Raw genomic sequence first — 16,779 nt, 5'->3', positions numbered from 1 at the left:
AAATTCACTGCAGCACAAATCCGCAGCTGTAATCTCAATTTTTCGGATAAACAGCACTTTATTTAAAAACATTTTTGTATATCAGTTTGGACACACCTTCTAATTCAATTGAATGAAAAGGTGTGTCCAAACTTTTTGTCTGTACTGTATATATTACACTACTTCTAATTTCTATTAGAAGTAGTATTTCTACTATTTCAACTACCATTTCTAAGTGAAATCAAAATGAATAATAGCATTAACAATAACTTATTACATTCTATATGTGCTAAACATCCGAGCTGTTTGTAATATTATCTGAAGATCTGTGCTTTTCTGTTCCTTAAACTATGATGCCATCTTGTGGACGAGTCTTGTAACAGCAGTTGTCTCTGCCTTACTGTCCGGATTCAGGAAGAGACATCCAAGTTATAAACCACTTGTTGCACAGGTTGAAAAAGCGTTCAAATCACGCCCACCTATGGTGTCGATTGTTGTACCAGCTACAAAATGGTGCGCACCCATTCGTTTAAATAGCCGAAAGAATGACTCAATGCAAAACTCTGCCTCGTAAACAATGGTCACTAAGTTTCAGTTGTAAACCGTATCCTTAAAAACAATGTGACTTTTTAAAACCAATTTTAAAAGTCACCGAAGTGTAACTTTTCTTCCTCGTTTTCCGGGAATACTCCCACCTATCATAGCCACGCCCCCTAGAGCACCTGAGCAGAAGCAGACTTCCTTATGCTGATATTTTACATATCTCTACAATGATGGTTATCAGGAAACCCATTTTATTCGCTTTTATCCTCCACTTCTGTATTTCTGGGACAGAAAATAAAGGTGAGTGATATTAAATTATTTTTTGGTTCCTCTCGAAAAAGAGAAGTCGCTTTAATTCTGTATTTCTCTCAGACCGATCGGGTCATAGAAGCATTTTTAGTGTATCTTCTCGGGTTTATTGACAGTCCAGCTTCTGAAGGTATGTTCTACTTTAATCGAGCTGTTTCATGAAAGAGATCAAAAGGATCTTGATTGAAATGTTACCTAATTCAAATGTTCTGGGTGTGTGCTCGGACTGCGTATGAATTCCTCTCTTACCATTTGCTATTCAAAATGTTCCTTCGCAGTATTTTACAATGTGTCCTTTCCGTCTCCAGAAGATTTCAGTGGGTTTACATCAAAACTGCCAAGGTATTCCATTGTAAAACCACAAGTGATCAACAACAGGTGGACAAGGAGCCTCAATGGGACCTCACAGACAAAAGAGGTAGAGTCCTACAAATGTTCTTTAACTAACTTTTTCTGAGTTAATGTAATTACATTATTATTTTTGTTTGTTTGTTTTTGTTCTATTCATATAGGCATATGGAGATAAAGTGTCTTACACGCTGATGATCAACAACAAAGAGCATATTCTTCATCTGGAAAAGAACAGGTACAAACTCATCATCACTGACGTTGACGGCGATAGAGGTTCATCTTAATAAAATCAAAACTTTTAAAGTTATTTCAGTGATCCAGTTAAGAGTTACACTACAATCTTACTTACAATAGAGAAAGTGGTTTGTTTTAAGTGTGTATGTTTAAGTATGATTATGGCTTGCACCTAATGAAAACTCAATTCTGCGCATCATGGTTGTTCTTCCTTCCACCCATCTTTCCAAAAGTCTCTGAGGATGCTCAGAGTTTTAAAACTGTTTTAAAAGATCTTGGGTAATGTTCTAAACAACAGAAATTTGTGTTTTTGATTAGCTGTGAGCCAGATTTTCAAAACAAACAAGCAAACAAAAACAATCCCACATGTAACACTTTTTGAGTTAAACTACAGAATTAAGTTACATTTTGAATGATAGTACAATTTTTTAAGATTCACTGGTAATTTTTAATCTTCAAAATGAAATATTTCTTTTTTTCTTTTCTTCTCAGAGAATTTTTACACCCCAATTTTGTCCAGTATTCTCGGGATGCCAGCGGTAACTACAATATCTCATATCCAAGACAACATGTGAGTTTCTTCGTCCTTCCAAGAACTGCTTTAAGATTAAAAAAAGGTGTTAAATTAAATTATTCTATCTTTTCAGGTGAACTGCTACTACCATGGATCTGTGGAGGGATACGACCGTTCAGTGGTTGCGCTCAGCACATGCTCTGGCCTCAGGTTTCTACCTCTGCTTAGATTATTTGCATGCGAAATATTCCAATTGGAGTTTATTTATTTCAGTAATTTAATTAACTAATTACAAAATCGCATCTTCAAGACTTTATTTTTGTTCGTGGGATGATTTCCTGCTTGTAGTTGTTGAAAACATGATTTTTGTGATTTGAATATTTCATCAGACCAAGAAAAGGAAAAGAAATACAGAAATGTGAACTTAATGAATAGTAAATTTTTTTGCCTGCTTAATAGTTGTTATTTTAAAAAGTTCTTTAAATCTGACGTCTTGTGTCCCTTTTTCTGTTAGCATTTCCACAACATGATAAAAAAAAATCTAATTAACATTTATTTCTACAAAGGAAGTAAAACTGGTGACTCTGGAAAGATCAGCAAATTTTCAAAAGTATCTGTTTTATTTATATTTTTTGAAATGCGATTTTTAAAATCATTTATACTCTTCCTAAACATTTATAGCAGCAGTCAGATCCAGTCACTGATCACTGTGCTGCTTTTTGCAGTTTTCCACTGGTATTTTGAAGATATATTTTTGTTGATGAGCTCCACATTTCTGAGGAGCAATCGTCCTAATTATTAGCTCCCTCCAAATATTCTCTGTCAGATTCAAAATGAGAGTATAGTCAGGAAACTCCAGGAGGATATGATCAGTTTAAGCCTGAAGTGTGACGAAAATGTGGGCTAACTGCAACCCACATAGACATTGTCTATGTGACAGAGAGCACATTAACTCTCTGTTTTTGCAATATTGTGCTGCCGCTCCCAGTAGTTTATTGCTACCAACAAATTTTTATTTGATTGCTGAGCCGTTGAACTTCCATGAAACCGGTCTATATCGCTCCTTCAACCCGCTGTGCTCTACTTCTCCACAGGGGTGTGATCCTCCTTGACAATGAGACGTTTGGTCTTGAGCCCGTTCCGGCGTCCACCACCAACGAACACGCTCTCTACCTCCTGAAAGACTCTCATTCTGAGCCAGTCACCTGCGGGGTCATTAGTGAGGCGACATCAACGCCCAACTATGAACCCTTTGAACCTGCCCAGTCCATGACTTCTCTCCTTAGGGTTCGTTCTACATCTAAATGTTTAAAGCGTAAAATGGAGGCCTTTCTGTCTAAATCCTTTTCCTTTTTGCTTCAACAGAAAAAACGGGCTTTACCTCAAACCAGTTTTATCGAGTTGGTTCTGGTCGTCGATAACCTCAGGGTGAGTGTTAATGATTTACTTTTTGTTTTGTCAGTAAGATAAATCGGGATTTAACCAACGAACTGGTCTGTCGTGACAAAGAGACGGCTGACTCAAATAGTGAAACTCTCAGTTCCTAAAATGATCTACAACCACAAACAAGCTTTGGGTCTTTACCGAAAGAACAAGATTTCAGGAAGCAGCTGAAATGAGTTTCCTCTGCAGGGTGTCTGGGCTTTTCTTATAGGGACTCAGAGTAGAGCTGCTGCTCCTCCATGTCAGGAGGAGACAGTTGAGGTGGCTCAGGCATCTGGTTAGGATGCTTCCTGGACGCCTTGGTGTTCCAGACACGTCCCTTTGGAAGGGAACCCAAAGAGGGACTATGAGACATGGCGACTATGTTTCATGGCTGGCCTGGAATGGCCTCGGGATGCCCTGGAGGAGCTGGCCCAAGTGGCTAGAGAGAGCAAAGTTTCGGTCTCCCTACCAAGGCTGCTTGTGCCTGTGACACAATCCTGTATTGAGTGAACTATGGATAAGATAAGAAGATAGTCAAACTACTACCAGAGCCACACAGATCCTACTTGTCTTCTGCTTAATTTAGTTACCAAATCAGTAAAGTCATTGCAGAACTTGTTGGTTCTGAATGTGGGAGGAACAGGTTGTGAGGGATTAGTCATCCTATGACCAACGAGGACTAAAGGTCTGGGGATTATTGTGGCTTTTGTTGATTATGCCAGAAAGAAAACATAATTTATTTGCTCAAAGGTGACCTTTCACTTTCCAAGAAAACTTTGGTGTCTTTGTATCGGCCCTGATAACCATATTCATCTATTAGTCAAAACTGAAACAACCATTACAGACACATTCGGTCTCAAACTCGAGTTCATAAGAGTCGGTGTCCTGCAACTTGTATAGACACTTTGTGTAACATCAGTTCAATATTCTATAGTTTTTAACCTATTAAGAAGCAGCATTTAGCATCTATGCATCACAAATTTGGAACAAACTTCCAGAAAACTGTAAAACAGCTGAAACACTGACTTCTTTTAAATCTCGACTAAAAACCCACCTGTTTAGGATTGTATTTGAAATGTAATCAATTACAAATTTATTGATGGTACTTGACTTAATGTCATGTTTTGATTGTTGATTCTATGTTGCAATTGTGTTTCTGTGTTTGATTTGATGTAAAGCACTTTGAAATGCCTTGCTGAAATGTGCTATACAAATAAAATTTGATTTGATTTGATTTGAATGTAAATACTTTAAATGTTAACAAATATGTTCCCTCTAATAAAATACATTGTCATTTTTAATAAGACATTATTGGAAAAACTTTCAAGTGATACACTATAACCTTAAGACTAATAAGTGCATTTAAATGAAAAATTATGTTTTCTTTGGCCACCACTCTATAATGTATAAAGTTTATCATTAAAGAAGGTTGTTTACTTTTTAAACTTCTCCAGTTTGCTAAACATTTTTTCTAAAATCTTTCTCAGTGTTTGCTAAATGCTTACGTTCATCTGTTATCTTGTTCAGTTTTTCCATCAGAGATTTTGATTTTAGTGTAATATTTCTCTAAGAAATAATTTGGCAGTCATCAATCTTCTTGTGACATATTGAACTTTTACACATTGCAATTATTTCACTCAGTGTTATGCTAAAAGGCTGAATCAAATGATTATATACATTTATGTTATTGTTGAGAATGTGGTTTATTTTTGTAAACATTTGACCTTTCTTAACAGTATAATTACAAGAAAAAAAATGAAACTGCAATCAGAGAGGAGATGGTGCAAATGGCAAACCTACTGGATGGGGTGAGAGTTTCTGCTGTGCTTATAGGCATCTTTGTTGCTCTTCAATAGCTTTGCACAAGCATCTTTACAATCTTTAAACTAAGAATTGCCTCAATTATACTGATAATCGCTGATACTAACATAAATTTGCCTCTGTTTTTCCTTTAGTACTACAAACCCCTCAATATCCGTGTCGTGCTTGTGGGCCTGGAGATTTTTAATGAAAATAATCCTTTCAGTGTGGACGGCACTGCTGGAGAGGTGCTGGGAGAGTTTGTTAAATGGAGGAAGAGTATTCTGTTACCAAAGATCAGACATGACATCGGTCAGCTCATTGTGTAAGTAACATTCGTCTGTTTTTATTTAGCAAAACAACCATTTAATTTAGGTTTCTTTCTGTGGTTGAGGTTGTTAGAGAAGTTTATTTATTTCTCCATGTGACTGCCAGGGGTCGGCCGGATTCATACAGCGGTGGCGTTTTGGGAATGGCCTTCGTTGGCACCGTGTGCTCTGTTGCAAGCTCCGGAGGAATTAACGTGGTAGGTTCTGTTTTAACCTCGAACGCCTGCTGACACAGTGGCGCTTTGACATGATGAGCTTTTACAGGAAATCTGATACTGTATGCTTTATTAATGGGAGACTGCTGAGTGTCTCAAGCTCTAAGGGACTCACCAGTGAAACAGGTCTGACTGGATTGCCTCTAACCTCCATGACAAACCTTCTTTGTTTAGGTTGCCACATTCTTTAGATGCTTTTGACACTCTGATTTACAAATGACTGTGTGTGTATTTATAGCTGTTGCAGAAAGTAATTACACCATTGTTTGATTTAAAGTGTGGGAGTCAAAATGCAAAAACTAACTTTAAAAACTAAGTACACCCACTGGCTCAGTGGCTGGTAGTTTATCTGCAGAGCGACCCAAAGTTATTTTGATAACACCTTATCAGTTTAACATGCCATTATGAAAGAATATTTTTCTAGTCTTGACTTACATGGTTTCAGGTTTTCAGGACTGCTTGCATCTATTTCACACAACTCGCTTTAGGTTTTGTTGCAACATTTTCAGTCAAGTTCAGATTAGTAAGTGCAATGCCACGGCTTTTTATTTGTTTAGCAATTTTTCTTTAGTTTGGTTCTCTTGTTTGCTCAGCTTTCCGCCTCACAGCTTTATTTTGATAAGATTTCATCTGATTGATGGACGGCTTCACTTTTCATAGTGGAGTACTTTGGTTTACTAAGGATCTTGTGACTGCTTAAAATCATTTTAGTTGCGCTATGTGACTCCAATACCAGCCCATATCATTAACCTTCCACCACCATGCTACACCATTAATGTGCTGTGCTTATGCTGATTTATTGGTCTTGGTATTATACCACTTAAATAAAGCTTTGATTTCATGTTTTTTATTATATACAAAGTTAGAAACTTAGTTAAATTGCCATTTTTGCATTATAACAAACATTTTCTTTTTTTTGCTTTAACACAGATAAAAAATAAAATCCTATACTTATTTGGAGCAAATTTGTTAGGCAGGCTTCAAACTTACTGGCATCCATAAACCTTTCTTATCTGATGCATAATTACATAATCATTTCTAAGCCTTTAACCTTTGCACCCGTTTCATTGGATGGGACACAGAGAACTAGTTTAATGCTCTTCAAAACTGTAAAGACAAGAACATATGCAGTTAATGTCTTGCAGATGCATGCAAGACATTACCAGAAAATACATAATTTATGAACAAGCAAGCAGAAGAAAATATCTGCTTGCCTGGTTCAGATGAAACTGAGAAACTGAGTTATTTCAAGGCCTTTTCACATCTTTACCAAAAGAGACCACAGTCGTGGAAGGAACCATACTTGATGTTTTCTACTTGTGCTGTTTTAACGTGCAAATCAGGCCTACACACCTTTAACTTCAACTCCTGTTTCACTATTGTTAATATATGGTTTCTATTCTGTTTTCAGTGTTATCATTTTCATTGTACTTAAGAGTTTTCTTGACAAACATTGATGCTACTGTTTGTACTCCACCTGTGAATAATTTTTTCTTACTAATATTATTCAGACATGGCATTTTAAACATCCCTAGAATCATTAACAGTGATGCATCTTAACGTGCATTTCCAAAATCTGGCAACTGCCAAAACAATGTGTTTTATTCAATTGGCTAAAAAATACATTTGGTTTGCAAAATCCAGTTTGGAGTTCCTATGGAAACAGTAAAGTGTTTCCATAGGAAACTAAGTACAGTGTTAGCTTAGCTTTCCCTAACAAATAAACTCATGTAATATTCTTTTAAATCATATTTATTACATTTTAAGGACTATGCAAGATCTAAATGTGTTTTTATTGTGAAAGGCAAAATCTTACACACTAACTTTTGCCAGCTCCCTTGCCATGACTGTATGTCGGTATGTTTCAATATGGATAATTTTTTAAAAACCTGTGTAGAAAGCTTTTACCTAAACACCACACTTTATTTTTATAGTACAGCCTAGACAACTTGAATTATGTTTCCACTGTGGTGGCCCATGAAATGGGCCATAACCTGGGCATGAATCACGACTCCAGTGACTGCACCTGTGATGGAAAGAGCTGCATCATGTCAGCGAGCGCCAGGTAAAACATTATCCACCTATGTGCTCTATATCTATATTTCTTTCAGAGTTTTTTATTAAAACCACATAGAAGCTTTTGGCATTACCTTGCTTTCACTCAAGCCCACTTTGTTTGTTTAATCCTGTTACTTCGTAGTGGCTCTGGCCAGTTCAGTAAATGTAGTGAACAGGACTTTGAGGCTTTGATTCTCCGCGGGGGAGGCGTGTGTCTTAGAAATCAACCTTCGGCATCCAACGTGATTGGCACCGCTGAATGTGGCAATGGACGCCTGGACAAAGGAGAAGAATGTGACTGTGGCACAAAGGAGGTAAAGAAGTTAGAAAATTGTTCTTGGACTTCTGGACTTTACTAACTGGTGCGCAGAAGCTTTAGTGGGGAGTAACAAATGTGGATACTGTGTGAATTTGACACAGAAACTATGTAGATGTAGCCTTTTTGAGGACAATAATTCACACATCAAAGTACGTCACTGAATTGAATTTAACTGAAGTAAATAGTGGTTTATAGGTCAAAGTTAGGCCTCCTTCTCACCTATAAAACACTAGAGTTAGGAGTTAAAAATCAACCAGAACAAGGACAGTGTTTCCAGGTTCTTGAAGATATGTTCAGAGTTATATCACAAACACAGTTCCCATACCGTCTGCTCAAAACCTTTATGGGTATCTGAGTAGATGTCTTGTTGGCAGCATGTTTTGATTCCAAGTACGGCATAGAGGAGTTTGATAACAACAGTAGATTGTGTGGTTGGGCTCCTGCCAGTGCTTGAACAATTAGTGTGCTGGCAGCACTTTCAACTAATAATTCATTATAACAGCCAAGTCGCATCTTGCCTCTGCACTGCCGTCAACCAGAAAATATCTCCTCAAGCAACATGAACTTTCAATAGGAGTGCCGTACTTGTATGCCTTGCACACAGAAAACACTGTGCGCTGGCCGTGGTGTAAAAGGGCTTCCAGCTGAGTAGGAAGAGAAGGGGATATAACTTAAGGGGTTACTCAAACTTAAGGATTTGTAGTTTACGAACAACAAGCAAGAGCTTTTGTATTTCAGCTCATGTGTTAAAGTTATGGAACAAGTTAAATGAGGAGTTAAAACAACATTTAATACAACTTAAAAGGTAATTTTCACAAGATGTAGAAATATCAGAGATAGTACTGATGTGTATATGTAAATTGAGGCGAACGCATACGAGTGTGTGGGTATGGATGTATATACTTAGACATATGCAAACCCAAATAAAATGGAAAATTAATTAACCTGTATATTTTTACTTTTGATTTGATTTAATAATGAGGGTCCATATGAAAATAAGGTATCAGTTTATGGGGTAGGAGTTTCTTACGTCTTCCTACTCCTTTTCAAGCATGTTAAGATTACTGTGGTACAAAAATATGTGTCTTTTGCATTCCTTGTTCTTGTGCATGATTTTATACTACTATCATGTTCTAAATAAACAAATAAAATAAATAAAAATAAACAACTGAACTCTGCACACCTCCAAATTGCACATAGGCTGGTTACTGGGAGACTAAAGGATGGTATTCGTTTTCCAGGCTGACATTTTACCAGTTACAAGAGAAAACCCCTTTTTGTAAAGAAGCAGTGTGAGTGGAAGAAAACATTTATAATAAAATGCTATTGTAATTATAATTGTTGTGCCATTTAGAGTTTCAGAGCTTTCCTCTGAGTGACAGACCGGGCAGTAAAAACAAAACAAAAACAGAAACACATTGTGCATGTTTTCATGTTTTTTTGCCCTATATCCTCTCATGCGATTGAAAATACAGATGTTGTTTCTGCCTTCACATTAATGTTGATAGAGGAGCAGAATACTTATGTGTAAATATTTACAAAAGATCAGATGTTCTTATGACAATAGAGCAGTATTTCTGTTTGATGAGGAATAATAGTTGCATGAAACTTAACCTTTGTCCCAATCTTGAAGGGGCCCTCTTCTAAAGAAGTAAACTCTATATGTGGGATTGGTCTGTGTTTATAGAAGATGACTGTAAACACTGTTGTTCTGTTCTCTTTTTTACAAAGATGCTCATTGTGTTTTTAGTCTTTTGAAGCGTCCTTTTTTGCACAATCACGCACAGAAGATGGAGAGCAGTGTTCTGAACAGAACCAGCGTTCTTTGTCATTTTTAAGTCCCTGATTCTGATGCTGCTACCCCATCAGATTATGGCAAACATGTAGAAGAGATGTAGCATCTTACTGCAAATACACTCCAGAAGTGTATTTCTTCTGAAGGAAGAAATACTCTTCTCTTCCTCCAGAAGAAATACACTTCTTCCTCCAGAGAAGAGCCATCTCATTTCAAAGATGGCTGCAATTTTGTCTCGAGTCCAGTCTAGTTATCTGGTTGGACAACAGAGATATGAGATATTTATACTCCTTCATCATAGTCACATACTCTTCCACGAGGGAAATAGTGTTTGACCTATTCCTACTTCTCCTCATTTGTACAATCATCTCTTGTTTTGTTAACAACTAAAATAAGAGGATTGTTTCCACACAGGAAACAAAGAGGTCAAAAAGTCATTAATACTCAAATTCCCGTCCATCTCTGATTAATCATCTAAGTATTTCTGCTGAGCAGTGGACTTAGACTTGTTATGCAATTCGGATGTGTACAGAGTGAAAAGGAAAGATGAGAGCATAGTGCTCTGTGGTTCTCATGTGCTGCTGACAAACATTTTGTCTCATAAACTGTGGTATGACTGTCAATTAATCATTTATCTAGGAGAATTTGACATTTGACATTGTTCTTTGCTTTTAATGTTGACTTTAAGTCGCTACTCTGTCAACAGTTCCCAACAATTCCTTTTGTCACTTCCTGAAGTTTCTTTCCCTTGTTAATCAGTTCCTTCAGTTCCTTTCTTCCTCTAATGTTGACTTTAAGTTCTCGTTCGACACGCCGCAATAATTCCCAGTAATTCCTTCTGTCCCACCTTGAAGGGTTTTTTTCCCCTGTAAAGCAGTTTCTTCAGGTCACAGGTGAGCCAGGCTTCGCATCTTTAAAATATCTTTTAAAAAGCCAATTTGAAAAATATGTATCAAGGCAACTCCATTAAAAATTTTTAAAAAGGAGTTTCCTAATGAAGCATTACAGAGCCACTGTAACCAAAAACCAAAAACATACAAGTGATGAATGTATTTTTAATTGTTTTCATTTTATTTTTTGTTATTATTATGGGTTGGGGATCAATAAAGTATTAACTATCTATCTATGAAGGAGATTTTCCACTGTTCTTTTATTTGAGATGTCCTTATTTATTGTGTGCATATTTCAGAGTTAAAATATAGTTCATTTTGTATGTATAGTATCCTGTTATAGTTTGTTCCTTTTTTTATTTCATACAGGAATGTAAGAACGAGTGCTGTGATGCTGCCACCTGCAAACTGACTCGTGGTTCCTATTGTGCTCATGGAGCCTGCTGTGACAAGTGTCAGGTCTGCAAACCGTTTCAGTACAGGTGAAATTTCATCACTTTTGTCCTCGCCATGTCAAAGTGATTCATTTTACTTCCTTGTCTCTGGCAGCTCAAAGTGGCTGGAACTCAGTGCAGAAAGTCAGCCGACGTCTGCGATCTTCCAGAGTATTGTGACGGCAAAACTGGATTTTGTCCTCCAGACTTTTATCTGATGGATGGGCTGCCCTGCAAAAACGATGCAGCCTATTGCTACGAAGGACGCTGCCAGACGTACGATTACCAGTGTTTAAATCTGTTTGGATCAGGTATGTTCTGTTGTAGCCATTGGAGAAATCAATGTGTTTTATGTTGTTACTTGTGCTGGTCACTTCTTGCTCTATTATAAAGAATTAAAATGATTGACGTATGTTTTGTTCTCTTGTCTAGTAACTTAATCGCTTGTCTTGTTGCTAATATTTGATACTTTCCTTTTTGAACAGGTGCACAAAAGGCAAATGATATTTGTTTTCAATATGAAAATGTAAAGGGGAACGTATTTGGGAACTGTGGCATCACCAGCAATGGAAACTACATCAAATGTACCGTGGCGTAAGTACTTAAAGTTCATAAGTTTCAGGTCCGGGTCAGTAAATTAAAATATCATTCAGAAAATTGTCTTTTCAGTACCATAATTCAAAATCTGCCCCATACAACACATTAAAATAATGTTTGCTGTGCATAGACATAACAAAAGACATACCAGTATGTAATTTCTTGTCATGACTTGCTGCATCAGTGTGGCATGTTTCAGAAGAAATCACCCTGTGCATGTACTGAGGTAGTCAGGAGGTCTGGGTTGCTTTAATAGCAGCGTTAAGCTCATGTGCATATTTGGGCTTTTTCTACATAGGTTCTCTTTACGTAATTAGAGATTCCACAGACATTAAAGCAGGGATTTGATACTCTTAATATTGTGGGAAAGCCGTAAGTATTGCTGAAAAATGTAGACCTGATTCCCCTGACGTTTTCTGGCAGATGGAAGCATGAGATTTGTCAGACAGACGTGCACTAACAGATGACAGGAATTCACAGAAAACTCCACTCAGCCATCATTCTCTGGAACCTTGACTTCTAAATAAAATGCAAACTTTACTTCACTCCAAAAATAGAAATGTAGGCTACAGAGCAACAGTTGAGGTTTTCTTTCTCTCCCACAGCCCACGTAAAGCACATCCGACGTCTGGTGAAGCAGACACAGAGGAATTGTGAAAGCCCATGCTTTAGATACTTATGAAGCACTGATTGCTTCTTTAGGGATGACTGTTTTGAGGCTTACCCTCCTTGTGAAGGTGGTGCTATGGAAATTATTAACAAAAGGGTAGAGAAAGTGTTAAGAAATGAGTAAGATCAAACTTTCTCTTTAAATCTTTTATGTCAAAGGCCTGAAGCGTTCGAAGGCTCTGTCACCAAAGGCAGACGAGTAGAGAGGGGCCCAGTGGCACAGCTGCATATATTTCGGTTAAAACCACATCCTGTTTTGACTCTCGCACATACTGGAAAATTAAGCAAGCACAATCGGGAACAACTTAATGAAAATAACTTGCATAGACACCTACGTAAGCCTTCTTTGCACTCTGTGATTATCACGTACATCTTCTGACCACTCAAATGCCCATGCTTCTTGCACTACATGTGCTTAGAAAACCCCTTACATGCTTACGAAATAAAACACGTCTGGAAAAATAGAAATGCAGATATATGTACTAATCTTTCCACTTCAAAGGATATCAGTTTTTTTGTAGGCCATAAAATTTCTTTATGAATTTTTTTTAATTATTATTATTATTATTTTGTCTTAACTATTTATTTATATGGAAATTGAGATTTTGGTTTCCATCAGCTGGCTATTGATTTCTGTAATAAGAATTACATTTTTATACGAATTACCGAGATGCAAGTGAACTGCAAATCTTGAATAAAATAGAAACAAAGTGGCATCTAGTTGAATTAATTAATTGTTACTTTGCAGTGACATCAGTATCTCTTTTTCAGGAATGCCAAATGTGGAAAGGTGCAGTGCACTAATGTGGATTTAAACAACCACCCTGTTGGTGCCCAAATCAGCATCGAGATAGTTCAGGGATCCAGATGTGTCAATGCAGACTTCAACCTTGGTACCGATGTGCTTGATCCGGCTTATGTTAAACCCGGCAGTCCGTGCGATAAAGGAAAGGTGAACCAATAATACTTACAATGTTCTGTTAAGGAGACAGAAATGAAATGAAATGAAGTTTGACTGGATCTTTTCGATCCTCTTCTTTAGACCTGCATGGACTTCAAGTGTGTGAACGCGTCAGTTCTGGTCCCAAACCTGGGCTGCGATGCACAGACCACCTGCAGTGGACGAGGAGTAAAACAAGCCTTTAACTTTTTGTAAACTCTTTTATCAGTCAATATTGAATTGCCAGACACTTCATTGGCTGTTTTTCATTCTCCAGGTGTGTAACAATCAGGGACACTGCCACTGTGACGACGGTTGGGCTCCACCCAACTGCAACACCGCAGGCCGAGGTGGCAGCATCGACAGCGGTCCTGCTATGATAGGTACATTTACATCTTTTAAATGTAAATGTACATTTAAAAAGTTGTAGAATCAATTTAAGGTCATTTGCACAGAGTTTTAGTCTACACTTTATTTGGGAACGATTATTATAACAGTTTTGGATTTTTATTAATGGATCACTATTAATTGAACTCCTAACCTACTTTATCTTTCCTGAAAGAAAGTATTTGTGATCTATGAGAAGTTGGATGTTTGGTTTTTTTCCTCCTTTGGTACAGTAGCAGCAAAACATAACCACAGGATGATGTTACCACCACCTTGCTTGACAGTTTGACCATAAAATGTTTCTTGAAAAGGGGTTTTTCATATATATGTGGGTAGCTTATGAATTATAGTTGAAGTTGATGATTTTCAGAACAAGTTTTCTTCTTTTGGGTGGTCAGAAGTCCATGGTGAACAATAGTGTTCAAAGAATTTCCTCTTCTTAGCAGGTTTAAGCCATTGGTAGTTCTTTGGTTATCCCCACACAGCCTAACCAATTTTCCATCAAATAGTTTTATATCAATAGTTGAAGCTTGGACACAGCTGGATCTGCCATTAGCAATTGTAGTGACAGTTTGTGTTCCGTATTTACTGTTCTGATTTTTCCATCCATCCATTTTCTAACACCCTTCTTCCCTAATGGGGTCGGGAGGTGCTGGTGTCTATTTCCAGCTACGTTTCGGGCGAGAGGCAGGGTCACACTGGACAGGTCGCCAGTCTGTCGCAGAGCAACGCAGAGACAGACAGGACAAACAATCATGCACACACAAACTCACACCTAGGGAGAATTTAGAGAGACCAATTATCCTGACAGTCATGTTTTTGGACTGTGGGAGGAAGCCGGAGAACCTGGAGAGAACCCACCATGCACAGGGAGAACATGCAAACTCTGTGCAGAAAGACCCTGGGCCGGGAATCGAACCCAGGACTTTCTTGCTGCAAGGCAACAGCTCTACCAACTGCACCACTGTGCAGCCCTGCTTTGATTTTTAAGGAAATCAATTTAAGTGAATTCTAGCAATTCAACAAAAAGGAGTAATCACATGTATAGCCAAAATTATGCCAGGAGTTGGTTAATGGTAACAAAAAGGATTTTGTATCTTAAAAATGGGAAATTCAAACTTGTTCTTTAAAAACAAATTGTTGTTTTTGGATGTCTATGAATATGAAACATCAACAGATTGGTTTATTTATTCTCCAAAATGAGAGCCTTACACATCTGGGCAAACCTGTAACCTGATGTCGGTTAAAACTTAGCAGTTTCATTAAGTTCATATTTGTTGCTTGTCTCATTTCTTGCTGTATTATCTGAGAACAATTTTGTCCTTTTGGAAACTTTTTGAAACCTGAAAGTACAATTATTGTTCAGAAATACAAAGTAATATTTTAGACTTGAAAGCCTGCTGTTCTTCCTTTACATGTGAACCTCTGTCTCAGATTACTCCCTCAGGAACGGGTTGTTGATCTTCTTCCTGTTGGTTGTCCCTCTCCTCGTCGCTGCCATTCTGCTGCTGCTCTACATGTTCAAAAGGGAATCCCTAGACATCTGCTTGAAACGAAGAAAAAGGTAACATAAAAAAACTCTCTCACTTAAAACGCGCATCTTAAAATGTTCATGTTTTTAAGAAAATCTTTCCTTTTTGTTGTTTAAAGACCACGCAGTACAGGAAACAGAAATGCAAATCCACCCACAAATGGTAACGTTCAAACAGATGTGACAATTCAGCCTCCACGACAAGTTCCACCTGAAAGGGTGAGTTTACATTTCAAAGTAGTCACAGCAGCAGCTTTATTTTTTGTTTAAGACATTCGTCAGAAATAATGTTTCTCTTCATATCTTCCTGTTTTGCTTTTTGTTTTGTGCATATCTAACTGGAAATTTCTTGTTTTCTTTTGTGTGTTTCTACATTTAACTCCAGCCTCCAGCTCCATCAGTGACCTCTGCTCCTATTCCAGGGTATGCATTTTATTTTTTTAAAACATGTTTAATATCTGTGAATTAATTAATTTTGTATTAATTCAGTTATGTTTTATCAAGTTTATAATTCACAAACATCATCTCAAGGTTTTGTACTAAGCAAAATAACTAAAATATATAATGAAATCAGTGCAGATTCAAATTTATTGAAATTCGTTCCAACTTTGCTCCAGTTAATGCAGTTTAATCAAATTTTGTTTATAATTCCAGTTAGTAAATGTAAAAGTTTCTGATCTACGGAAGAATGGGAAACACTATAGATTAATTAAAGCCTTTCATTGCACAACTTATGCCTTTCACTGAGCCCAAATATACTGTCAGTTTCAGGTACGGAGAACTGGATTACTGGACCAAGGAAGCAAACGAGGCTCCTGCACGACCTCCAGCTCCAGTTCAGGGCCCAGGAGTGCCGAGGCCGATCCCCGTGAAAGACATCGCAAGTTGATGCTCATTTTATGTCAGGGATGCAGAGAGTGTATGAGTGTGTTTCACAAAAAGACACTGTTTTAAACCACTGTGACAATGAGACACTCACTGGAACTTGAATTCACTCTAGATCTGTATTTGTATCTGTGGTGTTGGATGCACTTTGAAAGTATCGGAATAGATCGTACTTTCGGTGGGTAGGTGGGTTTTATTCGGTCTTCACCACATAAACTGTTTATACAAAAAAGAAAGGATTTTAGGGATTTTATTCAAATATATTTTTAAAAAGTTGTTAGCTCTGAGTGTTAATGTTGCAATATTGCTCTGAAGATTGTAATGAAATTAGCTTAAATTTACTTTACATGTATGAGTTACTCATAATCCACCTTTGGTTATTCAATTTATGATGAAGCTAAGATAAATTGTCTCCAATTAGCTGTTGAAGACAATTTGATTAGCTTCATGCTGAAAAAAAAAACATGACAGTTCTTTTGATATTTATTTTACTTAAATAAAAGATGCTGGATATCTATTTCAATCACGTTTAAGTTCTTTTTGAATGTGCATGTATATTATGTTTGCATATTTTT

General features: G+C 37.2%; 1 protein-coding gene across 3 annotated transcripts; it reads left to right on the top strand.

Annotated features, from left to right (window-relative positions):
• The first annotated feature begins 549 nt into the window (after window positions 1-549).
• Window positions 550-16,727, top strand: zgc:174164 (uncharacterized protein LOC570656 homolog). Of its 3 annotated transcripts, none has more exons than XM_044102785.1 (22): window positions 553-822; window positions 1,143-1,249; window positions 1,344-1,417; window positions 1,909-1,987; window positions 2,064-2,140; window positions 3,025-3,217; window positions 3,296-3,358; window positions 5,092-5,163; window positions 5,311-5,480; window positions 5,591-5,681; window positions 7,634-7,764; window positions 7,900-8,071; window positions 11,131-11,220; window positions 11,311-11,506; window positions 11,681-11,789; window positions 13,233-13,413; window positions 13,504-13,590; window positions 13,679-13,784; window positions 15,223-15,352; window positions 15,439-15,538; window positions 15,705-15,742; window positions 16,085-16,727. In XM_044102785.1, the coding sequence occupies exons 1-22, from the start codon at window positions 750-752 to the stop codon at window positions 16,206-16,208; spliced, it is 2,463 nt and encodes an 820-aa protein (XP_043958720.1). In that variant the 5' UTR covers window positions 553-749; the 3' UTR covers window positions 16,209-16,727. The 3 variants fall into 3 exon arrangements, with proteins under 3 accessions (XP_043958721.1, XP_043958720.1, XP_043958719.1); XM_044102784.1 differs by having other exon boundaries at window positions 1,140-1,249; XM_044102786.1 differs by lacking the exon at window positions 15,705-15,742 and having other exon boundaries at window positions 550-822; window positions 1,140-1,249; window positions 15,439-15,482; window positions 16,084-16,727.
• The last annotated feature ends 52 nt before the right edge of the window (window positions 16,728-16,779 follow it).

Source organism: Gambusia affinis, linkage group LG20, assembly GCF_019740435.1.
Source record: "Gambusia affinis linkage group LG20, SWU_Gaff_1.0, whole genome shotgun sequence".
Taxonomy (NCBI): domain Eukaryota; kingdom Metazoa; phylum Chordata; class Actinopteri; order Cyprinodontiformes; family Poeciliidae; genus Gambusia; species Gambusia affinis.
Note: the sequence above shows the minus strand (reverse complement) of the source record. Positions and strands in the feature narration are given on the sequence as shown.

Coding starts and splice junctions, on each gene's coding strand:
- zgc:174164 (XM_044102784.1), top strand. CDS start 750: ATGATGGTTATCAGGAAACCCATTTTATTCGCTTTTATCCTCCACTTC. Junction 3,359..5,091: donor TGGTCGTCGATAACCTCAGG/GTGAGTGTTAAT, acceptor CTTTCTTAACAG/TATAATTACAAGAAAAAAAA. Junction 11,790..13,232: donor TACATCAAATGTACCGTGGC/GTAAGTACTTAA, acceptor TCTCTTTTTCAG/GAATGCCAAATGTGGAAAGG.